Here is a 26849-nt window from a genome sequence, read left to right as displayed (position 1 = left end):
AGGTATTACAGTCATCCAAATATTATTGTAGTCCTGAACTGAAAATGATCTGTTGTCAGGAAATTTGCTTGAGGTTTTCAAAATGTAACAGGACAATAACAAAAAAACATATCAAGTGAAAAAATTCCTCCGGAGTTGGCCAGAGGAGTGCGGAGCAGTGTGTGCCGTGGTTGTTGTTTCTCTCTTCCTCTGTTAATGAATGCAGAGGTGATCTGTTTGTCTGAGGAAGAGAGCAGAGGGGAAGTCTGATTTCCACTCCATTTTATCTGTGCCCCACAGCCCTTGCCAGCCAGCCCCATGTGCTCTCACATGCCGGGGTCCCACAGGAAGCAGCACTCCGTGAAGGGCAAAGGTCAGGGAAGGAGAGAAAGCCACTCATCCTTTCATTCACCACCGAACCAACAAATACACTTTAACTGTTGCTGCGCTCCTTCCTTTGGCCGTCTTATAATAATAATAATAATAATAATAATAATAATGTTACTAATACTCCTGACATGATAATGAAACAACATGACTTCTTAAAACACTGTGAATTTAGGTATATTTTAAAAATGTAGGCCTATAGGGTCGTATTAGTAGAGTAGAAAGTTCTAGTGAAGGCAATGTTGTTGTGCTTGTAGTCTTAGCATCTACACTGCACACAAATTAGTAAATTTACTTTCATATTTATACTGTCTGAAAGACTTCCATACCATAATTGTATGTAGTGTGCACAGATGTTATGTTGGATGTATTTCCTTTTATGGGTTTAGTAATTTAAAAGCATTCTCTCCTTTGTATATTGTGAGTATGAGTTCAAACAAATGTTGTAATAGCTCTCATAAGAATAACTACAATATTAATACTTATGGTGTATTAGAAAGTAAGACAATTGTTAATGTGAGGTAAATATTTCACTGTGTGGACCATTTTTTTGTCAGCAGATGAGACACAGTTTTAAAAAGTTACAATAGGTTTATTGATCCATAGCAAATTAAAGACATAGTGGATGAAAAACAATTTGCATAATCATATATTATCTTAAAAAGAACAAGCAAATAAGGAACACATCTGTCCAGCAGAATCAGCTTCATAAAAATTATAGAAATGTAATTTCTAGCATAATTCTTTTCAGTATGTTTTCTATTTTTAAGGAAGCATGAACACAAAATATAATTTGAGCTACAAAAACTAAGCAAAGCAAAATCACCAAAATGAAGATTGAGGAGTAACTGAAGCAAAAGGACTAACGTTTAATAAAAAGGGAATATTCTCTGATTTCAAGTATCTCCTTTCAGACAAAATACAGATACGCCTGTATAGAATAAAAACATCTCATACATGTCCTGCATGCATGCTTCATTGTCATTTTCCATTAATAACATGTTGCCTAGTTGTATCTATTACAATTATTTAAGTGATATCCTTATGTCCAAAATTAATTACAACTTGATGAATCCATGGGCCTGTTTGTAAAAGAGCAAGGCGAGCTGTCAACCTAGTGCCTAAAGAATCTGTTCTGCAGGATATTAACAAACTCACATTAAATACTCGGGGGAGGAAGGGTTGTCACTGGTAGACCCAGTTTCGTGGTAACAGTTTGCACCGGACAGTTTCTCACATTTAAGTTTGTATGCATCCCTCTCCCGCATCAGTCTGTTTAGTTCATGTTTCAGCTGCTCAACCTGTGTCACCAGGTTTGTCTTTTCGTGCTCCAAGACGTGTTTCTGCTGGACGCGCTTGTAACGGCAGGACTGTGCGTAACCTCGGTTTTTCAGGGTCCGGCGCTTCTGCTTCAGACGCATCACTTCGTCCTTGCCGAGGCCTCTGAGGAGTCGATTGAGCTCCCTGACGGACATGGACACCAGCTGGTCGTCTGAGAAGTGGTTGTCGGCGTTGGATCGCCTGTCGTGGCGGCTGTGCTGGTGGTGCGCACCGAGGACCTGGTCCTCCGGCGACTGAGGGGACGCGCAACCCATGTCATCTTTGAGATAAGGGTCTTGGCAGTGGCTGCTGGGGATGCCTTGCATGTCGGGGTGAGCCGGGAGTCCCGGGTAGTGCTGGACAGGCTCGTTGAGGTGGCCGTACCCTTCGTATTCAGCTTGGAAAGGTGGCGGATGGTGGCCGTGGGGCACAGATGGGTGTCCCTGCTGCGCCGTGGCGCCGATTAGGGCCTCCATTGCGTCCTCGGGTGTCAGACCAAAAGCTTGAGGGTACATTTGCTGGGGGTAACCCCCATTGTTGGGTATCCAGAACTGGTCGCCCCCGGGGTTATTTCTCTGCTCGTTTGGATTGAGGTTTGGTGATGAGGGTACGGAGTTACAAGGCGTGCTGCCAGGGGTGGAGGAAACAGAGTCCGGTCTCTGGAGCTGGCTGCATTGCCCGATGAAGGAGCGGTCTATCCCCTGCATCGTCTCCTTCTTAACGCCGAACTTCATCAAATCGAAGTCGCTGACGAAATCCATGGGGTTTTTCTGCAGTCCCAAATGCGAATGCGCCTCAGCGGTCATAGTAAATGGCAAGCGAGTCCCTTCAAAGAGCTCCAAGTGTCCAACGCTATTTCATACAGTCAGCGAAAGCGCGCTTACTTTCGAAAAAATGCAGTAATTCCAAACTTTGATTTCAGCTCAGAAGGGAAAAAACAAACGTGCGTGCTCAAAAGCCCCCCACCTTAACAAACTCTGTGCAAACTGGTGATTTTGCACCGGGCAGCCTGCTCGGCTTCGGTAGCCACACACTAGAAGTCCACAGATGCCAGCGGACTGCACTGGACGCACCTCTGCTTGCTAAGGGGAAGCGCACTTTCTTCATAAAGCTGCATTGGCATGATGTCACGCCTTCTAGGCTACACCTCCACGCTCCTCTCCAATAAAAACACGCGGAGGAGGGCGATTTGCATAAAAGCTGCTACGAGTCTGTCCCCACGAGCTGTTCGTGATGATCATTTGACCAAAACCTATAAATGCCTGCACAGCGGCACATTATGTCCTGCAATATGTTTTTTTTTGTTTTTTTTTTCCTGTTGGACTTGCCCTCCATTTTACATTTAAGCATATTTATCCCACAGGAGTGTTTAGATTGATCACAGTGTGTATAACGCAGGTCAAATACCTACACACCCAGACTTGTCTAGGCAGTACTGTTATTGTTTATCAAGAAAATCCACTTAACATATGGGATCACTTGCCCACTTCCAAAATATATAAAACCAATGTTGCATACTTTTATTCCAGCCTTAACTTCGTTCATATTTATGTCTGAATGTGTGGTTTACACAAATTTCACTTAAACAACAAAAAGAAGGCTTTAAAACAATTCATTTGACACTATTGTGGTCGCTGTTCTCCTTAGTTCCTACAGAGGTACCACTGACATCTTGTGGCCACAAGCCTACACTGCAGAAGTCCCAATCTCAATATCCTCTTTTAGCTCTGCATGAGTGCAAGAGGAAGCAATTGGGTTTATGTGGCCAGTAAGCTGGGGCTCATGTTTTATATGAAAATCAACAAACTGAGTGTTTGTTCAAGCCTTAGTTAAGCCAAACATTGGAGGGATGGATGCAGGTTACATGAACACATTTTAGAAATCATCATATCACAGGGTCTTCCAGCTCCTTACATGTTTTGTGTTTTCTTAGTTAAATGTTTATTTTAGCTTTTATGATTTGTTTTGTGTTTTGGGATATTTCCAGGCTCTATCACTCCTGTTTTGAAAGTTACAGTGCTGAATTATGGGTTATTCTCATGCAGGATTGCGCATAATGTATACTTTATTAATCCTGCAAGGGGAAATTCCAATGTTTTCACTCTGTTGTTATTACACACAGGCCTGAATTACACACACATGCTCGGTACCTATACATGCACTAAATGGAGAGATGTCAGAGTGAGGGAGCTGCCCATGGAAAGGGGCCCCGAGCAGTTGGGGGTTCGGAGCCTTGCTCAAGAGCACCTTGGCAGTGCCCAGGAGATGAACTGGCACCTCTCCAGCTACCAGTCCACCACCATACTTTGGTCCGTATGGGGACTTGAACCAACAACCCTCCTCCAGTTCCCAACCCAACTGCCTACTGACTGAGCTACTGCATGCAGAGCTCAAACCATCGGTGAGAGAGCCCTTAGACACTTGCCTATTTTACAGTGGGTCGGCCCTAAGCCTCAACAGCCTGAGGGCAAAGCATACCACCAGAAATTATGAACCCCTGACAACAGCTCAGCAACATCTCTGACACAATAAAAACCTGGCATGTTCCAGAATGTGCTGTCTGATTCAGTGATGTCACCCCTAGCGGTGTCCAGAGGTGAAACAGCTACATAGGATATCAAAGGGTTAAGCAACGTTTGTGCCCTGAGGTGTCCCTCTCCTGCAGTGCTTACTCCAAAGATAGTGAAAGCTTCACTGACAAGATAGAGGACTCAATCCAAAACCGAGAACACAGAGGCATTGTTTTAGTCAGTTTTAGTTGCTGGGAATAAAGAAAAAAAGAGGAGACAGTGTGACTGAGCGAGGACGTCTCGGGGACACATGTTAAGATTTATGTCAGCATAGATGGGTGACAGTATATATGTGGTATAATTTATGCTAACGACAGGATGCAAAACCGCTTTGCGCCAGCCGTTCCATTGATTTCCTATGGGCAGAGTGGTGCCGCACAACTATGCGCTGCGCAACACCCCTGGCGTCGCGCACCGCTCTGATTTGCCGCTTTGCGCCCCGCTCAAAGTTCAAATTATTTCAACTTTGACCTAGTTGCCGCTGACCTTTCGAAAGCGCAACCAATGAGATAACAGCATGTCGTAACCTAGCAACGGGAAATAGCTTCCTTGCCACCCTTGATGACGTTTACCTGCACTTTGCTCTGTGCCCTGCGTAGAGGTGCGCAGAGAGCAAATTGTGTATCATGTGTAGGCAGCTTAAGTGCACATGACTAGCAGTCATACTGTATTTCGCCACAAAAACACACAACAGTCACACCTCCAATTTTTTTCAACACACGAATATAATCAACAATAACAATCATAGCATCAACAGCTCTTGGAAACACTGTTTTTGCATCCGAGAACTAAGACCATTGTGCGGACATGGAAATTAATTTGATAACAATTCTTTGTACCAACCCATCACAAACTCCACCAAGCATGTAGTTTCATTTAGCCCCAACCTTAATCACTATTACAGTATGTTAAGGTTGGGGCTAAATGTAGTTGGGGTTTAGGTCTGCCAATTCTATTAAAATAGGCAGGATATACGTATATGCTGCCTGAGAAGCTGAAAGTACGGATGCTTTCACATTCCAAGACCTACTTTACATGACCTGTTTTGCCATCAAAAGCTGATGCAGAAACCGCAGAAACCACATATAATAGAAGACAAGCACTGTTACTAGCACGTTTAAAATATGACAACCTTTAAAATGTGACCTAATTTAAGTTCATCCAATGCAGGCTGACACGTAACAGTGTGTCTTCTAGGAATCTGCAACATCCATAGACACCCGAGATAATACAGAGTTTTAATCTACTTTATGCTGTAAAACATAGCCTGAATACACCAACTATTAACTGCTTCATCATTGACCATGAAGGCAATTAGAAAAGGGTTATCATCAACAGTCATTCACTTGTTTCTCTTAAAATACTAACAAAATGTGACTACTGGACAAGTCAAAGAAGTCATATGCACTGTCGAAACAGCATACAATGAAAACCAGTGATAGCTTCAGCCTTAAGAAGTGATAAGAGAAAACTAAATATCAACACTGGACAGTTTTCTTTTGGTGTAGGCCTTCTGTCTGTGGCATTCTGGCAGAAATGTACCATGTAATTGTCTCCCTTTCTTTCTGTATACACAACATCTTTCCCACATGGCAATTGGGGTTCTGTGTGTTTCAATGGATATTTTGTAAACACAAAGGGCCATAACTAAGAGTTCACTTCACTTACCTTCCAGGCCACACGAAAATGGAGCGAACAAGTAGCATTAGGAGAAAAGCCATGGCCAGACAACATAAAGGAGAAGTCATGATTGCTGGAGAACAACTCAGGTATGGAGAGAGAGGGGGGAAATATGACATGTCTATGGTCAGGCTTATCATTGATTCAAGGTTTAAGGTTAAACATATGGCTGATTTGAACTTTTCAAGGTTGAGACTACACAATGGAAAACTAATCAAGGACCGACTCCACCACCTGCGCACATATCCTAACTGCTTTGTGGCAAAGGAACTCATAGACTGGCTTGTGAGCCATAAGGAAGCTCCAGATCGAGCAACAGCTGTCTGCTTAATGCAGCACCTCATGGATCATGACATCATTCACCATGGTAAGCAGGAAGCAACAACAAAAGTTTCAGCAAAGGGGATATTCAGTACAAATGTATTTATTTTTAATGTATTGCTTTATTTAGAGACCCACTTATTTCAAAACTTATTAGAAACTGTATGTTGCATTTTTTTTTAGTCTGTGACAAGAGGTCAGTATTGAAGGATGCCAAACTGCTGTATCGTTTCCGCAAGGATGATGGCACATTTCCATTCAATACAGAGGTGAAAATCTTCATGCGAGGACAAGGACTCTATGAACAGTAAGAGCTGCTGTTTGTTCTGTGCTAGGATTCTCTTGTTTGTCCTTGAAGTGTACTGTCAACCACTGTGGTGATTATATAGTACACACTAGCATGATAAATAGGCTGGGGTTTAAATTTCACACACAGCTAGACTCTCTCCTGTCAGATATATATTGGTGACTTTGTCTGTTGAAATGCTTGTTCAAGCACTTTTTAAAAGTAATTTGCATGTTACGATACATTTGCTCTGTGTTTCTGTGTCTGTTTCTTCAGTCTTATCGGGGACGAGAATTCTATTCTGCAGCTAAGAGAGGAGCATGGTGTTGCATATCAGCACTCCTTTCCTGGCTGCCAATTGATTGACTGGCTCCTTCAGAACGGAGAGGCAGAGAGCCGGCGTCAGGGAATAGAGCTGTGCCGCACGTTGCAGGAGCATGGCATCATTCAGCACGGTGAGGGGAATCCTTATTTGTCCTTTGATGTACGGCACCAGGAATAAGCGAGCCGTCAGTGGCTGCTGACAGTGGGGGGCCAGTTGGGATGTTGCAATCTAAAGCAAATACCCTCATCGACTCTTTGTGACAAAGCCCATTTATTCTAAAAACTAACTGTTTTGTGCTCTATCTCTCTCCCACTCCCACCACTAGTGGCAAAGAAGCATGATTTCTTTGACAGTGGACTGCTCTATCAGTTCTGCATCAATTTTCGCCGCAGACGCCGCCTATCTGAATTGTTAAATGACAGTGAACAAGATGCCAACGAAGGTGTGGCAGTGTCGACACCAGAGGACAACCTTCCTGATAATCCATTTGCTCTGCGCCAAAAAAATGGGGGCAACTCTCCAACTTTCCAGTCTGGTAAAAGAAAATAAGTATCTGCCTTTTTTGCAATTTATACACTTTGTTGTAAATGCTTATTATCGCATAATACTTTTCCTACTAATTTAATTACAGTGGGGTCAAGTAAAGATCTGAAACAGGTTACCAGTGGGCGTCGAAGCAGCTTGAATTCCCTTCAGCTTCACTCTGCTGGATTTCCACCTCTTGTCCAGGTGTCTTCAACTTCAGTGGTATGCAATCCTAAATCAGGCAAGTGTGTGATTAATATTCATGTAACACATTTCAAAATGTCTTTAAAGACAAAGTATTTGGTATACTGTGGTCCAAAACTGATATCTTTTAATATTTTTTTTTACAGTGCTTAGAAGAAATTATACATGTGAAGAGTTATTGGCACCTGGTGCACCTTTCATCAAGAGAGTGTTGACGGTGAGTTACTGTAATGATTTAATCATGGCTATTTAAAAGCTAACATTTTTGTCATGTCTAGGATTTTAACAGCATTAATTCAGTAAAAACAGTCCTCCAAAGTTGAAAGGTGGATCATTAAAGCATTAATCTTTGATGTCAGTAAGGGACAAAACTAAAATACTCTTATAAAATTAAAACTTCATTGGGGTTACCTTTTGCCTACAGGTTCTGTGATATCAACACAATTCTCATCTGTTAACCATTTAAACAAAGCATCAACATACTTAGGTCGATTCATAGTTAACATTAGAAACAAGATGAAACACATTCCTGGAGAGTATTTTTCCATGTGGACTAATTAAGTTGTATCTTAACAATAGCAAACTATATAAATTCCATTTCATTTCTACATAATGTGTAATGTATCTCATCACAGGTGATAGGAGATGCCCTGGGCTGGGGCTTTGTTGTCAGAGGCATGGCTCCCTGTTATGTACAGGCTGTTGACCGTGGAAGCCCTGCAGCAGCTGCTGGAGTTAAGGTGAGATGTTACACACATGGGACTGAAAATGGTAGTATACTTAAAACTCAAAAGGAGTTTGAAAACAGCACTTTGACTTTGAGACAAAAATAAGATCTTGTATGTACCTCACATCATGTCTTTTAGGTTCGGCAGTTTGTGTGCCAGGTGAATGGACAGTGTGTCCTCTACTTGGACTACAGGAAAGTCTCCAGACTGGTAATGACAGGCCCTCGGATTGCTGTAGTGGAAATTATGGAACCACTGGAATGACAACAACTGTTTTGAAGTCTAGCTATTGTTTCAGACACAACTACATTTGCTGGAACTGAAATATAACACTGTAAATTGTATTATTTTTAACTGTATACTAGCATGGCAGAGTTCATGTGATCGTCGTTACTGGGGTGGGGGATCAATCAATGAACATTATTGATTATCTTGGTTGCAGCAAAAGTAGGTAAACTACAGTACAAAGGCTGTGGTGTTTGTATGAACCTCAATTCCTAAGTAATAAATGTCAACTTTTTATGACTGAAAATAAAACATTGCATTAATACGAACACAATGAATACTAACTTTGGGCCGTCCAGATCCAGCCCCTGCCCAGCTCCCTGCCTGCTACGACTTCCGTCTTTTTGTCGACGCCATTTTGGAATGAGAGTTGACTCACTTGGAATAGATAACGTTAGCTTACAGGCTGGCCTGACCCACCAGCGTAGTACACACAAGTGTTCCTGCGTTCATAATTTTTGGAGTATACAGTTCTCATGAGATGTGCACCATTCTGTCCCGCTTTTCGCTCCTACAGCTAGCTAGAGGCTGCAGCAAAACAGATGAGACAGCTAACTAGCTAGCTAGCTAGCCGAGGAGCTGAGCATCAGCACTGGCTTTGAGGAGAGCGAACATCACTTGCATCAATCTGCACGTCCCGACCTGCCGGTTAACATCTTTGTTAGCCATTTATGTAGAGAGGCAGCCATTGAAAATCTAATCCACAGACGTATCATAAGGTGAGTAAAATGCATCGGATTGAATTAGAATGTGAAAATGGAAAAACAAATAACGCTAACCGGCTATGCAATGCTAGCTTTGGTGTTTAGCTAAGTAACGTGAGCTGACCAAGCCGACATGAGCGGGCAACACAGCTAATGTTGGCTAACCGTACGCTAGCCAAAAAAAGCTAACCACATGTACTGTAAAACTTTTGATTCCCCAAATCACTGGAACATGAACGGTCACAGATCTGCTCTGTTTCAGTAACGTTATGTCTGATAAAGCCAGCACTTAACCAGTAACGAAAGATAACTTGAAGCGTGCCAGCTGAAATAACTGGGCCCCTATAGAAACTGAAGTATTGAACATAGGTAACGCATCCAGTCATATGTAACGTTAATTGTGTTGACAGTGATTTATCGCCTGGAGACCGAGACGTGCGATGAAAAGGCGTGTTAATGCCAGTTTATAAAGTCAGTCTCTTATGATGTTGGTAATTATCGATTGAACTACAGTGTTGAATTTGAAAACGTATAGAATAATTTGCTTGCTGTGATTACGTCACCTCAACTAAAAAGAAGTTTGTTTTCTGTTTGTCATGAAAGATGTATCAACTTCCAGTGAACAACCTCACACGAATCAGGAAGGCTAGGAAACAAGTGAAAAAAGCACTTGGAGACATTGGACTGGAGTACTGCAAGGAGGCAGTGGAGGTGAGTTGATTTTAGTTGCATGTGAGTAGAAACTCTAAATTAAATTGGCTCAGTATGGTTCTTATAGATTATTTCAAAAACTAGTTGTCATCGTTGTCTCTAATCTCTGACAGTCTGAAATGTCTATTTAGAAAATATTTAATCTCAAATGGGAGGCCAATTAAAGGCAGTTTAAATCTATGCCAACTCAGCAGTATTTCTCCAAAGCCAGTGTGGCTAATAATTACAAAATATTGCATGCAGAAATAAGCAATTTTATGTAAACTAATACATTTTGTATATTATAACAAATACACTTTAATCTTTTCAAATCTTTCCACAGGAGTTCAAAGAGTTCTGTCCTGATGAGCAATTTGTAAAGGGCAGTCTTTGCCTTGATATCTGTGCTTGGGATCCATCATACTCTAAAACACAGGTAAATCTTACTTCTGTGTCCAAGGCCTTTTCGAATGCTGATGCACATCACCATATTTGTCCTAATGCCATTGTTTTCCATGATGTCTTTTAGGAATACAGATCGAAGCCATTTTGCTGCACAGAGTGCCCATTTTCTTCCAAATACTACTCGGGCTACAAGAATCACTTCCGCAATGTACACAGGAAAATCTTTGATAGTAAAATTCTGCTTAACTGTCCATACTGCACGTTCACTGCAAGCAAGAGAACTTTGGAGACGCATGTTAAAATATTCCACATACCCAGTTCAGCACGGCAGAATTATGGGAACTTGCAGGGAAGTGCACTGGGAAGGAACGATAAAACGTTTCTTGATAGGGTCAGACAGGGAGATGGCGTGGAGAAAGCAATGTATTTTTGCAAAAAATGCACGTTCCGGGACACACTCTACAATGTTGTGAGAAGGCACATCTACAGGGAACATTTTCAGCATATTGTGTCACCATATCTTGGTATGGTTTCTGAATCCTCTTTAAAAAATGGTGCTAATTCTGTCAATGGCAACAACATCCTCTGTAAACGCTGCCAGTTTTCCACTCGTAGCTATGAGGCTCTAGTGCAGCATGTTGTAGAGTACCATGAGCGCATTGGTGCTCAAGTGACCACCATGATTGGACATGCTAAAATTGTTGTCGCCAGGCCTCAGTCCTTGCCAGTCGCTTCTCAGAAGGCCCCTCTGATTGTTAGCAGGGGCCACACAACTAGGCCTGACCCATTAGCACAACCAGTAATTGGCTATTTAAAGCCAGTGGCCCCTCTTGTTAAAAATCAGTCTTTCATCACAGCCAGTCAGGTGCGTGTCACGGTTCCTGGCAAGAGCACTGTGGCTGAGAATAATGTTGCTGGTGTAAACACAGCGCAGACACAGAAGTGGAAGATATGTACAGTTTGCAATGAGCTTTTCCCTGAAAACCTCTACAACGCTCATTTTGAGAACGCACACAAGGCAAAGAAAGTGTGGGCACTGGCCAAGTACATCATGAAAATACACAACTTCACCAGCAAGTGTTTGCTTTGCAACCGCTATCTGCCCAGTGATACACTGCTTAACCACATGCTAATCCACGGGCTTACCTGTCCACAGTGCCACTCTGCTTTCCACAATGTTGAGAAAATCATTGAGCATGTGGCACAGGCTCATCCTGATGACTTTATTGGACCCCCTGGTGCATCACCTCTGACATTTGATCTTACCATTAAACAAGATAAGTCCAGTAACGTACAGCTTGTTGTCCTCACATTTAACATGAAGGAAACTATCAATGGTCAAGATCAGTCTGCATCTGCTCAAAATAGTGTTCCACCTCTGGTCAAGCTAACTGCTCCCAGAATGATTGAAAAAAAAAGTGAACCACTTAGAAGTTTCCCTTCACTGGGTCAAAAGAGTGAGGTCGGGAAGACTTTGTGTCCACTGTGTTTTACCATCCTCAAAGGTCCAATCTCTGATGCTTTGGCTATGCATCTGAGGGAGCGACATCAAGTGCTCCAGACAATGCATCCTGTTGAAAAAAAGATGACATACAAGTGCATTCATTGCCTGGGAGTGTACACCAGTAACATGGTGGCCTCCACAATCACGCTGCATCTTGTGCAATGCAGGGCTGTTGGTAGGAACCAGGCAAGCCAAGGCTTCAAGTCTGCCTTGACTCTCAACTCATCCGGGGCTGGCTTCCTCAAGAGGCAGCCACCAACGCAGGCCATGTCCAACCCCAAGAGGATAAAACTAAGCAAGGAGTCAAAGATTTCCTCCACAACTGTTGGAAATCAGTCTGAATCTGATGACCTTGCTCTGGATCCTAGAAGCTATGAGCACAAGACGTATGAGGCCAGGAAAAATTTCCTGACATCCTATTTCAACCGGCGCCCATACCTTTCTCCTCAGGAAGAGGAGAAGCTGTCTGCAAGTCTGTGGCTCTGGAAATCTGACATTGCCAGTCACTTTGCAACCAAGCGAAGGATGTGCGAGAAACAATGTCAGACCATGAAGCTGTCTGTGCTGCTCGGCTTTGACATGCATGCTGTCAAGAAAGTTAAACATGACTTGATATTTGTGGAGAGCAGCGCCTCAGAGGGGAGATCTGGAGGCCTCAAGTCTGGTACTCCAAGCACAGACCAAAACAAGCAGTGTGAGACACTAAACTGTACGCTAAAACTCAGAACATGCACAGAGACCATTTCCATTGACTCAGACAGTGAGCCGGAAACGGAGGATAAACCTACTGAGAATGGAAATGTTGACGCAAACCAAGACGAAAATTTAAAGTCTGAGGAGCCAGCAAACCTGAGCGAAGAGACTGAACCCGAACCTGAACCCTTAAACACGGACGATCCCTCTAGAGAGAAGGAGAGCTCTTTGCAAGATGGGAAAGCAAATGCTTTGATGACTTTCTGTTAGTGTCCCTCCTTAGCAGTGTGCCATGGTTGCGAAACAGTGTATGAATTAAGAAAAAACACAGGTCTACCATCAGTTAAAGATCACAAATATTTGGTCAAATGGCACAGGTGACTAAAACTCTTCAATTCTAGATGTTTACCTCTTTACCAGTGTTGGAAAGAAGGACAAAAGTTACATTATAGTGCATATATATGGCATATGTAAGTGACATTGTATATATTTTAGCCATTGTTCTTTGTTAGTTTCTTCATATGATCTGTGTTATTCACCTTTTTAACTGTCACAATTATTATGCCAACTTCCTCACTTCCATAGTTTTTTTTTTTTTTTCTCAACTATGACAAGGAACTGTATCATATTGTCATTTGACCTTTAGAACGTATAGGATATGCTAATCACGTATGTTCATGTTTTAATAAATATGTTTAATAAAAACATTTAATTTTTTTTCCTACACCAACCCCTCAGTCTGACAATTATCTTTTTTGCCAGGTCTTATGGAAACAGAATATGTATCCATGTATAAAATATACAGAACATATGTTTTTCTGAAGGTTTTTTTTTTTATGTAAACAATGCATAATCTCATCAGGAAGGTAATAGAAGATAAGACTAAATTTCACTTTTAGTTGGAGAACTTTATAGGGTACAGTGTTGTGGAAATTATGCCAAACGTTTAAAAAAACAAACATGCTTTTGTAAGTGTTCGTGTATGCTTTATGAGAGGTAAAACAAAAGTAAAAACATTGCAAAATTAGGACTTGCTAAATTAATTTTACACTAAATTAATAAAAATATCTCCTCAGCTTTTTTTTAAATTTTTTTTACGTCATTTCATTAATTAAGATGCCATACTTTTTAGTATGAAAATTAAACGATGCAAGCCTGTTTGAAGCCCATCCAGGTTGATGTGTGGATGTGAAACTTACCAAGAACAAACGTACATTCACTTCCAATGATTTTGCTTTCATTTCACGGGCCCCTTAATTTCCGGTCGGTCTCAGACGTTGATTGGTACAGCTGGAGGAGGAGGCGGGACTTCTGGTTGGTACAGTAGCAGAATTGGCCAACCGCCAGCGTGCATCACAGTCCAGGCCACAGAGTCTGCAGCTGCAAAAATGTCCATATTGTGTCTGCATTCACAACTACAGCTTTTAGTAACTCTTTAGCTGCACTCTTTAAGGGAAAACAACCTTTTAGCAGTTGTAAGTATAACTGTCAATGACGATTACCTCATATCCGTCCTATGGATGTAGTTTGTAACGTAAGTCTGTTTTGATGGGTTTTCTATGGACTGTTTTATAAAAGCTAGTTAGCACATGAAGCTAAAACTGGTAGTATACGTGACATGTAGCCAGAGCTGTCAAAGGTGGCAGTTTGCCATCTAGACGCACATATCTGGCTTCATATACATCGTAAAGATATAATGCCGCTGGATTTTATAATGTTGAGCTTGTAAAGCTGTTATTTAGCTAATGTCTGTTGTTAGCTCGCGCTTATTTTTAAATGGTTGCTACAGTATTACATTTTTGGATGAATTGTTTTTAGCATTCCGGTAATCCATTAGTTTGCATTCATTTCTGTACAAGAGTCAAATCTACCAGCAGATTGCTGAAACGTGCAGTGAACATTTACACATATTTTGTGTGGTAATGCAGTGCAGCAATTTCAAATCATAACCAGCAATGTTAATGTGACTGACAGACTTGATGTTCTCTGCGATGGATTGCACAACATAAGCAAGTTTCATGAGTCTCCTGATAGATCTTCATCTCGTACAGAAATGAAAGGAAACCAGTTGATGCTAAAACACAGGGAAATGTTTGCTTGCAGGAATTCATGTCAACCCTGTATGCTTCCAGGCTGCTATTGCTATTGCTTGCTGCAACATAAGGAGAAGGAGCTCTAATGTGACAGCTGACAGACTGAAAGGGAATGGCAGGAGAAACCATGGGGTCTGAGTAGACTGGCTGTGCGTTGGAGGTTCACAGTATGGAAACAATGTCGTACAGTAACAGAGAGCTGGTGGAGTTCTTTATAGGCTACAAGCTGTCTCAGAGAAACTATTCAACCTCTCTGCTGAGGCCAGAGGATGCTGGCGGAAGGACTGAAGGAGACAAGGCCAACTCAGCTGGCAGTAACGGCCTGCTGGTCAACAGCAGAAATGGGGGCGGCCAGCCAGGGATGTCGTTGCCCCCACGTGGTGACATAGAGGCTGTAAAGGCAGCTCTTCGGGACTCAGCAAATGAGTTTGAACTGCTCTTCACACAAGCGTTTAGTAACCTTTCCTCGCAGCTAGACATCACTCCTGACACAGCCTACCACAGCTTTAAGAGCGTGATGGACGAGGTGTTCAAGGATGGAATCAACTGGGGTCGTGTAGTGGGCCTGTTTGCCTTTGGCGGCGTGCTGTGTGTGGAATGTGTAGAGAAGGATATGACCGAACTGGTTTCCCGCATCGCAGACTGGATGACCATGTACCTGGATGAGCACATCAGTCCATGGATCCAGAGCCAAGGAGGATGGGTGAGTTGGCATGGGATGAGCTCAACGTGCAGCTTTGTTCATGGCACTGTGACTGTGTCATGGGATCTTTTGATCCTATACAGATCGGTATCCCCATGAGTTCTACACAGCGAGGTATACAGATTTTAAATGTGGGGGGAAAAGTTGGGTCAGTACTTGGTATGGGCAGATATCCTAAATTGAGGAATTTGAATTATCTGGAGTGAAAGAAGTTGGATCAACTATGTCACACAATTTAAACACTGAATACACTGAAAATCTTCCTTTTTAGGTATCCGATACTCACTGCCTGTAGCTTGATTTTATATACATACTTTAATATTTAAAGTAAGTGCAGATATATTTAAAGGTTAGTACAAGTGCCTTATGTACTAGATGCTCTGAACACAAACATGCACACATGCAACATGATTATCTGATATTAGAGCTGGGTTAAAATAATCGCTTGTCCAATTAAAATCAATCTTTGTTTGAGGGATCTGATATTGATTGATATAATCCCGAAATTGATCTTTTAATATATGCCTTTTCACCATGGATGTATGAGGGCATCACATGATGGGCCGGGAGTTTCCGTTTGACTGTTTAGCCACTATCTTCGATTTCCTTCAAATTTGAGGGTTGCTTCTTGCTTGTACAATTTACAGCATACGTTCTCTAAGAATTGCTTTTATATCCAAGTAAAATTGTTTTTATAACTGAACTTTCCCTAACCTAATTGGAATGGAGTCCAGACCTTGTGATTCAGAATCGATTCCAGAAATTATTGGTGATACCCAGCCCTATCTGATATATTGTAGTTTTATAGGTAACCAATTTCATATTTGAAAGATTTTTTATTTTTTTTTAAGAATGCCCATACATACATATTTGTGCAGAGCTGCAAAAGTGCCAATATTATAGGGCACAGCTGTAGTTTTTCGGTGGAGTATTCCTTTAATGTGGATAGAAAGAAAATTAGACATTGTCCAATAACAACAATTCTCTTTTTTTTCTGTCTGAATCAATTTGATCTGAATCTGATTCCAGGACTGCTTTGCTGAGGTTTTTGGGCGAGACGGCGCTGCAGAAGCGAGGAGATCTCAGGAGACCGTGAGAAGATGGCTGCTTGTTGGAGTGGCGCTGCTAGTGGGAGTGCTGGTTGGTGTGGTCATCGCTAAGAAACGGTGAAGGTGGTGCATCTCGTTCACCACGGCACACCCTGTATAATGCTACGCCAACAAAAATAAAACTAAATAGTTGATGTTTACAAAAAGCCCAGTCTGCTTGTGCACTGACAGAATGTGGATCGGCTAAAGCAGCTTGTGGAAGAATCCATAATATGTAGCTTGGTGAGCTGTTAGACTTCTCACCCCGCTTTGTCCTGTGTCTTTTTTTTCTTCTTCTTTTTCTTTTTTAACACAGCAGATTTTACAATTGTTAAAAGGGTGTTAATCTCCAGAATGGAAGTGCTTTAATGAACCTGATAAGCTAACAAACAGATTCAGCTGGTTTGATGAGACTGCTAATTTTTATTTTTTTCCTTTGTGCGTTATCCAAGGACCAATTTTGATTACTTACAATCGGACGGGCAGAATATAAGTTATACTTCCTTTTCACTGTGTAATGCTCAGCTCCTTTTGTTGGATGTACTGGAGTTTTAGGCATGCTTCAAAAAATAAATATATTTATGTTTTTCTTGTGTCTTTATTTTATTTGTTGTATCAGAATTCAGAATTCCCAGCCACAGGTGTGTGGCTGTGTGGTGTTGGCTCAGTGAGTAGAGCAGGCGCACATATACTGAGAGGTTTATGCCTCGACGCAGAGCACAGTCATTTCCTGTTCCTGTCTTAATTATTACATAAAGAATAGTACTAGCCTGGTTCTGGGCCTCTGAATCGCTGCTCACATCTCGTATTTATTCAGTGATTCAAATTAATAGAATGAAGTGTCTCTTTTTCAGATACAGAGGAAACTGATTTAAATGTAATAAATACAACATCTGATAGGTAGTGTTGTGACTCCTTTGGGAGATGTGATACATTGTTAAGATTGTCTAAAAAACTGATATTTTATCTCATGGATCAATTCATATTCAGCTTACATGAAAAGTTAAAGACTTCAAAACCCATATACAATATATACCAATATTCCGATACATCAGTGAATTAATGAAACATCTAAAGCAAAAAATATCCAAATAGGTGTAAGTTACATGAAAGGACACATTCAACTATTTTACATGATGGAATGGTTTAAAAATGTCTTTAACCAGATAAACTACACTCATATTCTTTCTGTTGACATTTAAGTTATTGTCGAGACGAAACAAGAAGCTATACCTAAAATATGTCCAAATTTACAGAATCTAAATTTACAAGAAGGGTTTTATTTCATATTTTGGATTAGGGCTGAAGAATTAATTGGAATTTTACCAAAATCACAATATGGACTAGTGCAGTATTTCTCAGAGGCAAAATATAATTCAGAATTAAATATTGTGGCACTGCAGAGATGTCCCGGCCTACAAATCACATTCTACAGACTTTAAGAAAAAAAAAATCTTTGATTGGTACAGATCCTTGGAAAAATCACACCATGATCATATAAATATATTTTCCAATGAAAATGGAAAATATAAATAATAATGCAAAAATGATCATTCCCTGCAATATCATAAATCATATCACAAAGGCGATATCAGTCAAAATAATCACAATTAGATATTTTTCCAAATCATTCAGCCCTATTCTTGACCTAATTATCCTAGTGTCGTAGTCTAAAAAAGTGTTCAAAAGCATCAATTCAATTCATATTCAGCTCAGCTCCATTATAATAAGCATTAATAAAGGACGTGACACACACGCACACACACACACACACACACACACACACACACACACATAAATGCATGTTATCTCTAAACTGCAGTGTGTAGAGTTGTACATCCTGTGTCAGTTGGTGAAAGACTGGAGCTGCAGTGTTGTGTTCTTACCTTTAGGAGGTGCACCTGTACCACATGTTTTAAAAGGAGTATACTATACTGTACATCAAGCTGTGGTAGTTTGCATTTAGGTCTAGTTTATTTCTGGCTGCAAATATAACAGTGCAGTGTTGATTAGTGTTCTTTTAGAGATGCATCTGTTTCCTTCTTCAGGAAGGCTGTTTGAAATTACACACAATCAAAACATGAATTTGCCCAAGGATGGTTATAATCTAGTGTCAAAAGATAACTCATTATCAAATCACTTGATTCCCTGTTACAAGAGTTTCTACTCTATCTAAAGACATTGTACAGCTCTGCAGGATAAAACAGGCTGAATGAGAAAAGAGACAAACCCTGAAGGAGCCAAAGAGAGAGTCTGCGGATGGCCTTGTGAGGGAACTTGATCAGGCTTGTGGTTGCTAATCTATCCCTGTCATTTGTTGCCATTTCCCTAGAGCAGAGCTGGCGGCTGCAGCAGATAAACAGGGAATAGATACAGTTAATTTTTTTTTTCACATTTCATGTCTTCTTTTTTTTTTTTTTTTAACTTAATCATTTGTCTCGTGATTGTTTTACAAATTCTGATCATTCTTAAGGAGCGAAACCAATGTTGATTTTGAAGGTTTCTCTGCCTTAGTTTTGATTTAGGGTAAATTTGGACAAATCCGGTAAATGGATTCAAACAGAAAACCCCTCTGTTACTTCAGGGCATCGATACGTTCAATTCCCACCATCAAGGTCCTGGGGGAATCAGGGGAGTTAATAATAACTGTGGTTGACTACTAAAAAAATTAAGCAGCACTAAGAAGAAAACATCACGTATTTAATGGTTTTCTTCTACTCAGTTGTTCAAAATGCTTATAATCAATATTTCTGCCTCAGAGTGGGTTTACCACAACACCCATTAAAGTGACTGTGTGTGTGTTATGTGTCATGAGTGGGTGGCGAGCCCAGATGTTTACAGGGCCGTGCATAAATGAAAGTCTTATTTCTCCTTGATGTCTGCAATGAAGCGTGTACAAATCGGCTATGAAAACACACTCTGCGACGTGTAGGATAATTTATACATTTGTCTCAAGTGAAGTGTTCTGCGTGTACCCACAGATTATGGAACCTGACTGGGTTAATTTGACCTAAAATGACCCATTGATTTTTAAACATTGTAATTTCCCCTTGCAGGATTAATAAAGTATACATTATTATTATACATCATTATTATTATTAATAATAATATTAAAACACTGAGGGAGCGCTTTCTTTTATAACTTGTTTGTCTTACTTAAAACTAACACCAATAAAGATATATTTTTACAGCAGTCCTTTTTTGCCTTCAGATACCAATGATATATTTATTTGACCTGTTGTTGGTGTCAGGTCCTAATAGGCCTACCTAAACTGTACATGGTGCCCCTTAATGACTAACTGACAGGGAGTGTGAGAGTGGCGGTGCCAGCAGCAGGTGGATGGTTTTGGGGTCTGTGGCCTCAGTGATAACCTATCAGTCATCTCCCAGTCCGCGGGCAACCCCAGCCCTGCTGCTCAGAAAATACACCGCACACACATACCATTGCACTACTGCCCGGCATTTTAAATACAATGCCACTACTGAGGAAATGGCATTTAAGTTCATGTGTTTCTGTGCATTTAAGAATTGTTATCGTTTGCCGCAAACTCCTGTCAAAGAAGATTCCCTGAAAAGTCTAATCAGTTACTAAGACATGGTCACAAGTTTGATCAGTAGGAAACAGCTACTCTGGTTATTTGAGAGCGATTACCTGGATATAAACAATCACAGTAGAAAGTTACATGTCTGCTCTATACAGCTAAAGTATTGCTGGCATAGAAATTACGTGATAAAACGTAAGACATACTCTGAAAAAGTCATTTGGAGTATTGTACTCATTAACAGTGGTGGAATGTAACAAATTAAATTTACTCAAGTAATGTACTTCAGTTGAGTTCTTTCTTTTTTGGCTACTTTTAACCTCTACTCTGCTACATTTTTACAATATAGATATTGTACTGGAATTTTATACATTGTTGAAGATTAAACTAGTGTATCAAGTTCCAGCTCCAGTTTAAAAATGTTCTTTTTTTACATGTTTATTGTATGAGTGATAATTAACCTTTATTGTGATATATAATATAACTCTGACGGGGGCTGTTCTGCTTTATAATAAATACTTTTACATTTGATACTTCATATATTTTTATAGTATATATTTTTAAGGTAATACTTTTAATATTTTCACAAGATTGGGATTTTACAAGTATTTTTACTTGGTTGTAAAAAATGGTGGTGGTAGTGCTACTTTTACTTAAGTACAGGATCTTTATACTTCGTCTTCTCTTGTTGACCAGATGAATCTTTGGCCTCTCTATATAACTATAACTGTAGCCTCTGACCTTTCCTTTCAAGCATGAGAGTGGAATTTTTACACATAAAAAATCCCCCCCTTTTATGACAAACAAATATGTAACAAATACAAACATGACCTTGTGTGTGTGTGTGTGTGTGTGTGTGTGTGTGTGTGTGCGTGTGTGTGTGTGTTGCTCATCAACTGGCAGGGTGGGTCTAAATATAAAACCCAGGCCACTTTAGTTGAATGTTTGTCACTTCTGCAGAATGGAGAATTTGCATACCCGCTAAACCCTATATTACACTGTCAAAGTGAAGCACTGTCTGTACAAAGAGACTATTCTACCTGAGCAGGGGAGTACAATAAGCTTTACTGTGGTCAGGTCACGGATGAACTGGGAATTCAAATGACATCAAATACAAAAGCCTTCATAACTCCAACAGAATAAGTCACACATTTTATTATTTCAATATATCAATTTTGCAAATACAAAAGAGACTTGTGTAACACAAAACCCAAGTATGATTTCACATTACTAATAATAGACAAGGGATTATGACTTGGGCAGTCAAATCCAATTTGTGTTTGTATTTACAGCTGAAAAAAAAGTCCCTTATCATTGTGTTTACATGTGCAGCAACCTCAATAGAGTGATTTTATCTGACTGCAATCATACTTGATCGAGATAATATCTTCTAAAATACAGTGACAATGAACAGAAAACTCCAGTCGTCCAGCGTAGAAACACATATGTACAAATTCACACAAATAACTGGCAAGCAAGCGTACTGATTCCTGAATATACCCAGCTTTCAGGTGTCCTTTTATTGTTATTTCACACCAGTGTGGGCATCATGCCATTGTTGAGGTGGTGTGTGTATTGTAAGGAGGCGGAGGGATGCAGGTGCGGTGTGTTGCTGTAGGTGAGGAGAGTCCCGGGGCCGAGGGAAAATGACCCGCAATTGTCGTCCCCGGATGGATGCTGAGTCACATCCGAGTACGACTCAAACATGGCGGCCTTCTTGCTCTTCTTGTTCTTGTTGGACACTTTTCTGTTGCGCGTTTGAATGCCTTCCTTCTTCATGGCGAGGGGCCGGTTGACCTGGGAACAGAGGGAAATCAGAGTTTTTATTTACAAGCAGATTTTGGGTGAAACGTTATACAGTAGTTCATGGAGATAACACAGCCATGAGTTGCATCCAGATTACTCTGACTCACATTGTGCAGTTTAAAGTAGAGACCACACGCATTACACACAGGCTCTCCGTTGGCGTTGCGTCTCCACAGTGTTGTTGTGCTTGTGTGACAGTTGGCACACAGCGTACCTGCCCGCTTGCTGACAATCTGAAACAGAAAATAAATCAGCAGGATTTTGAAACTGCTTTGGCAATTGGATATTTTACAAAGCCTATTGTGTCCGTGTAGTTAACCACCCAAAAAGGTGTTTTAGTGTGCATCTCAGTGGGTTATACCAGTCTCTTCTTGGGTCGGATTAGTGGTCTGTTTTGGCCGTTCATCTTGTGGTACAGTCCACAGGCGTTACACAGGTAGTGGCCTGTACCATCCCGACGCCACAGAGGGGTAGCTGTGGCTCCGCAGTTAACACACTCTCTGGCCTCTGTTCAAAAGTACACAATTATTACAGCATTCTATAGGCTAGTGCTACTTGTACGTTTAAGAGACAAATTCTCCTTGAAATTGATCAGGCAATATTTGGAAACAGATACTGTCTTCAAAAATTACGTCATGTGCAAATGTCTTCTGATGACTCATAATACAGTTAATATGGGAATAGTTAATATCTCATTATTGAACAAAATTAACTCATCATCTATTTGACGAAACCATGTCACCACATTAAGTCCGTTTATTTGCTCTTCTGGAGCTTTCAATCAACTTCCTCAGCAGATGGATTTGCAAAGTTGTCAAGGCATTACAGATGTTCAAATTTCCATTTTTCTATGCACTTCTTGTCCATATTGGCTTAAAAATTGAGAATGAAAGTTAATTCTTTGAACATGACAACTGGATGACTCATCTAAATGGACTGTGTGGTGAAACAGCCGTTTCCAAGGTTGAGAATGACGTTTCAATCTTAAACTTCTATATTCTTAGATTATTGACTGATCTGAAATCAGAGAAAATGACAAATTTTAGTGTATTCTCACCTGGAGTGGATATTCTCATCTTATTGCGAAGTTTAGGGGAGTATGAGGGGCTGATCCATGCTCCAGGGCTGGAGTACAGGGCACCAGAGTTGTACTCTTGTGGACCTGTCATGTACGAGCTGTAGGGGCTCAGCATGTGTGGGTGGGAGTGGGATGACGGAGTGTACACACTCCCAGCAGCAGGAGTCAGATTCAGAAAACTGCTGCTGGCCCCCGACCCCCCCAACGGGCTCAGGCGCTCGGCCTTCAGGGCCTCCTGAAGCCGGGGGCTCTCCCTGCCCTCTCTGCTCGGAGAAAAGTATCCGTCTCTGGAGGTGGTGAAGGAGGAAGTGACGCAGGGGGTGTAGAGGGAGGTCGGGGTGTGTGAGTGCAGCGGGGTCTTGTTGAGGGGGCTGCTGCTCCAGGTGGAGGCCGGGGGGTTGTAGGGTGAGCTCAGGGAGTGGCTGCCTGGCCCGTCTAGCAGCTGGAGGTTGCTGAGGAGGCTCGGTGAGGTGAACACCTGTCGAACTTTGGAAAGTGGGACAGAATAGATTAAGTCAGATCATGATTTGGAAGGTGGGTGAGGAGATGGATTTGATGGGTTTCGGTGGGTGGCAGCACTGACCCGAGCTGTGTCTGTAGGTGGGTGGCGCTCGGCTGTAGCTTGGGTTGGAGAAGAAAGGGGGCAGGCTGGTGTAGTCTGTGTCCTGGCTTGAGAAAAAGGCCTCTCCTTCTTCTCCTGGAGGAAGAAGGCCGGGCTCAGTGGAGAAACCAGCCAGAGGATCTGAGCTGAGCAGAGCTGGAGACACCCAGTGGGACTGCTCTGACGAATCCTCCATTCTGACAGATGAAACCTCAACCTATAGCACTAGGGGTGTGAGAAATTGAGATTTCTACCAAATGCACCCTGTCAGCATTATTCTAAAAAAACTAAAAGCTGAAATCAGATTTGGTATTTTGAATTGAAATGTATGCCACAATTAACTGTGTCTGATTTACTGTCACTTTGATTGAAGCAGATACATTATCGTCACCACACTTCACTTCATAACAACCAATGTAACTTGAAGTTATCAGGGACACGATCTCTCGACAGCAGGCTTCTTCAAACTTCCTTTTCTAGGATCCTCATTTGACTGTGGCTGAAAGTAAACACTAAAAATAACTGAGTCTATTAATGTAGTGATGCAGCCAGTGACCAAACGGTTACTCAGTGGCCTTTCTACAATAGGTGTGCCAGTTAGAAGAATGCAAAAGATATGCCCTCAGGGACGCCCTATACAGGGTGGACAAACAGCACAAACACTCCAAACCAAAAAAAGAGTTGATTTCTAAGTGAAAGTATTAGCAGCAACCTCTAACACACTGCTTCGAAGATTATGTGACATTTTCACACCAGCCTTCTCAGTGTGTGAGGGATGTAATAACTAAAAAAATGTTATGATACCATGTTTAGTCCTAGAGAATAAAAAGCCCATTTGCTGCCCTTTAAAAATATAAAAAATGACTGATTTAAAAAACTGATGAGACTGAAATAAATAATGAAAGTGCAGAATGCCAACAGCAATATTATGAGAATTACAAAAGCAGACAAGGCCACTCTTGCTGCATATCTTTAGAGGAAAGAGGAGAGGAAAGAGAAGAGGCTGATAGTGTCTGATAAAATCTGAGAAAAATGATAGACAGCATTATTATAATGCTAAATATATATAGCTCTGCTGAAACAACATGACCATAATCTCATCTGATTATTAGAAATCTGTTAGACTAGAACTGTGACAAATATAGAACCAAAGCAGATTCACAGAGACAGCATGTTATGGAGAGTAATAAGATTGTACTGAGAAATTCAGAAATTGAAACAATCATCTATAATCACAATAAGATTATCACAATATATCTTATCATTTTAAACAGCTTTTCAGAAATAAGCTTCATATTGTACATTAACTCGAGGTTTAACGTGTATTTATCCTAATTGAAAGATGAATGGGTCAGCATTTAGTACAATTATCTGTATTAACACATATAACATAAACAGGATTTAATTTAATTTAAATTAATTTAACCCAGAGTTACCTGAAAGCATGATAATTTATCCAAATTAATTGTATCACTCAGTCACACAGACCCATGGTAATATATTGGAGGGGGGTGGGGGAGGGAGAGATCTAATTCAAATAAAAGTTATTTGAAGAAATGATACAAATTTAAATAAAACACTTAAGTTTAAGAAAACCTGTCTATTTCATTGAAAAGGTTAACATAATCTCTGTCACCCTCCACCCAAGTCCTCACCTCTCATATCTCCACAAGTCACAGTCAATCAAACAATAAATGGCCAGAGGAGAAAGTTCACGAGTGAAAGTTTCAAATGCATAAATATGTTTTCATAAGACAGATATTCTTTACTAAATCAACGGGATTATATTCTGGTATCCACTGAAGAATAAGACCAACAGGAGACAAAGAGCCGAGGGGTCACCTACCTGAGTGGTTGTCACAGATGAGCGAGGTGAGCAGCGGGACTCAGGGGTTAAATGTACGTAGACAGGTGGAAGGTGGCACAGCTCGCCTGTCTACCTCACTTTAGGCTGATGGCTTCAAGAACAACTTCTCCAACCCCCAGCGAAGTTTAGGGCTAAGAAACTGTCCGTGGGAGGGGTTGGGGACGACTTTTTGAAAGACACACCTCTTTGGTCCAGAGAGAAAAAAAAACTTGTATGAGGGCAGATCTAGCATATTCACAACTCTCAATGTAAAAGTATGTCTAACTGTGTAATCTATCCACAAATAATGTCATTTGTCTTATTAAAAGGCTTTTGGCATCTGATGCCAGTGCGAAAGGTGAAGGTGTCAGCTTCAAATCTTGGTTCCTTTGCTCTTCTCTTAATGGCTGTGTGTGCTGGTAGTGTAGACACAATTTTGTGTCTCTGGTGTCTAAAGCACCACATATAAAAAGCATTTCCACACCAAACTATGGCCATTATCAAACAATTAGGCGATAGATAGAAATAGCAGACTGGGTTTATTTTATGTAGTATACATCTTTATTTGTAAGATTGAATGCTGGCACACATCATTTTAATATAAAGGACATCATACAGCTTTTCCAGGCAGGGCAGTGAGCATGCAGGATGGTGCTTTTTGTCTGTTGATGAAATGTGCATACATCCCCTGATAAGAGCGAGCCCACATGGAAAAAAGTCGACAGGCATTTGAACAAAGCAAATATAAAATGCAAAGACTCAATTTCTTTGTGGTCCAGCAAAGCATAGAGTGGAACACAGTAATGCAAATCGGGAGAAGAACTGCAATCATGGGGGAGAGATATGGTCTGGACCCGGCCAGGCTGTGGACAAGCCCGACACTGTCCCAGTCATTTGATAGTCAAAGTAGCTCCCCAACTTTCCTCTCTCTTTGTTCATTTACAGTTTTCAGGGAAATCAGGGGAGAAAAACAGTTGGGAAGAATTGAGGCCTATTTTTATTTGCCACACTAGGCCTTTTTCTACCATGTAAGAACCTGCAGCAGTTACATTAAAATTATATCCTCTTAGTGGGCAGATAATGGGCATCTGTTAGGTCAGATGCAAATCAATACATAGGTCATGGTAACTCAATGAAACATGTAGGTTAAGTGAATTGAGCAGTGTGTAGCCTGCCTCCTGCTCAGTGCATGTTGGGTAGGCTCCAGTTGAACAGGATAAGTGAAATATCTGGAAAGATGGTTGGTGATGCCAATTTACTGTTATCTACTTAAGTTCATCCCGTTTTTTTCACTTGCTTTTATGCATTTGTCTCTCTGCCGAGTTTCCTTTTAGGGACAACAATATGAAAGCTGAATGGGAATGGGCTTAACTGCTCATCAGTCTGTGTGAACGAGAGTGATATTATGAGAGAAAGAGTGAGATGAGGTCTCTGTGGCAGTGTGGACAGCTGGGCAGGGATGTGGCTGCTGCCGCTGTGCAAGCGG

The 26849-nt window shown here is 41.1% G+C and overlaps 5 protein-coding genes and 1 long non-coding RNA gene across 11 annotated transcripts; 3 read left to right on the top strand and 3 right to left on the bottom strand.

Annotated features, from left to right (window-relative positions):
- Positions 1 to 937: 937 nt before the first annotated feature.
- On the bottom strand, positions 938 to 2784 carry mafbb (v-maf avian musculoaponeurotic fibrosarcoma oncogene homolog Bb). Its single transcript, XM_039797604.1, has one exon. The coding sequence runs from the start codon at positions 2490 to 2492 to the stop codon at positions 1521 to 1523; it is 972 nt and encodes a 323-aa protein (XP_039653538.1). The 5' UTR covers positions 2493 to 2784; the 3' UTR covers positions 938 to 1520.
- A 1238-nt stretch (positions 2785 to 4022) lies between these two features.
- On the top strand, positions 4023 to 8784 carry si:dkeyp-97e7.9 (DEP domain-containing mTOR-interacting protein). The gene is made up of 10 exons (XM_039797611.1): positions 4023 to 4087; positions 5932 to 6025; positions 6125 to 6303; positions 6441 to 6564; positions 6820 to 6998; positions 7194 to 7403; positions 7500 to 7634; positions 7744 to 7814; positions 8233 to 8337; positions 8464 to 8784. Exons 2-10 carry the CDS (start codon positions 5943 to 5945, stop codon positions 8587 to 8589), a joined length of 1212 nt encoding a protein of 403 aa, XP_039653545.1. The 5' UTR covers positions 4023 to 4087; positions 5932 to 5942; the 3' UTR covers positions 8590 to 8784.
- Positions 7622 to 8955, bottom strand: LOC120557355. The gene is made up of 3 exons (XR_005638960.1): positions 8896 to 8955; positions 8445 to 8557; positions 7622 to 8323 (listed from the first exon to the last, which is right to left on the bottom strand). It is a non-coding gene; the product is annotated as an uncharacterized LOC120557355 (long non-coding RNA).
- Positions 8956 to 8973: 18 nt separating this feature from the next.
- adnpa (activity-dependent neuroprotector homeobox a) lies at positions 8974 to 13336 on the top strand. 2 transcript variants are annotated; one of them, XM_039797602.1, is made up of 5 exons: positions 8974 to 9329; positions 9725 to 9785; positions 9918 to 10025; positions 10348 to 10440; positions 10534 to 13336. In XM_039797602.1, exons 2-5 carry the CDS (start codon positions 9771 to 9773, stop codon positions 12874 to 12876), a joined length of 2559 nt encoding a protein of 852 aa, XP_039653536.1. In that variant the 5' UTR covers positions 8974 to 9329; positions 9725 to 9770; the 3' UTR covers positions 12877 to 13336. The 2 variants fall into 2 exon arrangements, with proteins under 2 accessions (XP_039653536.1, XP_039653537.1); XM_039797603.1 differs by lacking the exon at positions 9725 to 9785 and having other exon boundaries at positions 8975 to 9329.
- Positions 13337 to 13759: 423 nt separating this feature from the next.
- Positions 13760 to 17079, top strand: LOC120557352 (bcl-2-like protein 1). Of its 5 annotated transcripts, none has more exons than XM_039797609.1 (3): positions 13760 to 14081; positions 14739 to 15446; positions 15545 to 16425. In XM_039797609.1, exons 2-3 carry the CDS (start codon positions 14869 to 14871, stop codon positions 15606 to 15608), a joined length of 642 nt encoding a protein of 213 aa, XP_039653543.1. In that variant the 5' UTR covers positions 13760 to 14081; positions 14739 to 14868; the 3' UTR covers positions 15609 to 16425. The 5 variants fall into 5 exon arrangements, with proteins under 5 accessions (XP_039653543.1, XP_039653541.1, XP_039653540.1 ...); XM_039797607.1 differs by lacking the exon at positions 15545 to 16425 and adding an exon at positions 16432 to 17079 and having other exon boundaries at positions 13779 to 14081; positions 14710 to 15402; XM_039797606.1 differs by lacking the exon at positions 15545 to 16425 and adding an exon at positions 16432 to 17079 and having other exon boundaries at positions 13779 to 14140; positions 14739 to 15402.
- A 4088-nt stretch (positions 17080 to 21167) lies between these two features.
- On the bottom strand, positions 21168 to 25516 carry gata1a (GATA binding protein 1a). Its single transcript, XM_039797600.1, has 6 exons — positions 25364 to 25516; positions 23500 to 23742; positions 22896 to 23402; positions 22200 to 22345; positions 21946 to 22071; positions 21168 to 21829 (listed from the first exon to the last, which is right to left on the bottom strand). The coding sequence occupies exons 2-6, from the start codon at positions 23711 to 23713 to the stop codon at positions 21563 to 21565; spliced, it is 1260 nt and encodes a 419-aa protein (XP_039653534.1). The 5' UTR covers positions 23714 to 23742; positions 25364 to 25516; the 3' UTR covers positions 21168 to 21562.
- Positions 25517 to 26849: the final 1333 nt, after the last annotated feature.

Source organism: Perca fluviatilis, chromosome 4 (assembly GCF_010015445.1).
Source record: "Perca fluviatilis chromosome 4, GENO_Pfluv_1.0, whole genome shotgun sequence".
Lineage (NCBI taxonomy): Eukaryota > Metazoa > Chordata > Actinopteri > Perciformes > Percidae > Perca > Perca fluviatilis.
The sequence above is the reverse complement of the archived record's forward strand: the minus strand, read 5'-3'. Positions and strand labels throughout refer to the sequence as shown.

Excerpts from the sequence above, each read along its gene's own strand:
- mafbb (XM_039797604.1), bottom strand. The coding sequence starts at position 2,492 with ATGACCGCTGAGGCGCATTCGCATTTGGGACTGCAGAAAAACCCCATG.
- si:dkeyp-97e7.9 (XM_039797611.1), top strand. The coding sequence starts at position 5,943 with ATGGAGCGAACAAGTAGCATTAGGAGAAAAGCCATGGCCAGACAACAT. Across the intron at positions 6,026-6,124 it reads ATTGCTGGAGAACAACTCAG|GTTGAGACTACACAATGGAA; the intron begins GTATGGAGAGAG and ends GAACTTTTCAAG. Across the intron at positions 6,565-6,819 it reads GGACAAGGACTCTATGAACA|TCTTATCGGGGACGAGAATT; the intron begins GTAAGAGCTGCT and ends CTGTTTCTTCAG.
- adnpa (XM_039797602.1), top strand. Across the intron at positions 10,026-10,347 it reads ACTGCAAGGAGGCAGTGGAG|GAGTTCAAAGAGTTCTGTCC; the intron begins GTGAGTTGATTT and ends ATCTTTCCACAG. Across the intron at positions 10,441-10,533 it reads CATCATACTCTAAAACACAG|GAATACAGATCGAAGCCATT; the intron begins GTAAATCTTACT and ends GATGTCTTTTAG.
- LOC120557352 (XM_039797607.1), top strand. The coding sequence starts at position 14,869 with ATGGAAACAATGTCGTACAGTAACAGAGAGCTGGTGGAGTTCTTTATA. Across the intron at positions 15,403-16,431 it reads TCCAGAGCCAAGGAGGATGG|GACTGCTTTGCTGAGGTTTT; the intron begins GTGAGTTGGCAT and ends ATCTGATTCCAG.
- gata1a (XM_039797600.1), bottom strand. The coding sequence starts at position 23,713 with ATGGAGGATTCGTCAGAGCAGTCCCACTGGGTGTCTCCAGCTCTGCTC. Across the intron at positions 23,403-23,499 it reads CACCTACAGACACAGCTCGG|TTCGACAGGTGTTCACCTCA; the intron begins GTCAGTGCTGCC and ends CACTTTCCAAAG. Across the intron at positions 21,830-21,945 it reads TCTACTTTAAACTGCACAAT|GTCAACCGGCCCCTCGCCAT; the intron begins GTGAGTCAGAGT and ends CTCTGTTCCCAG.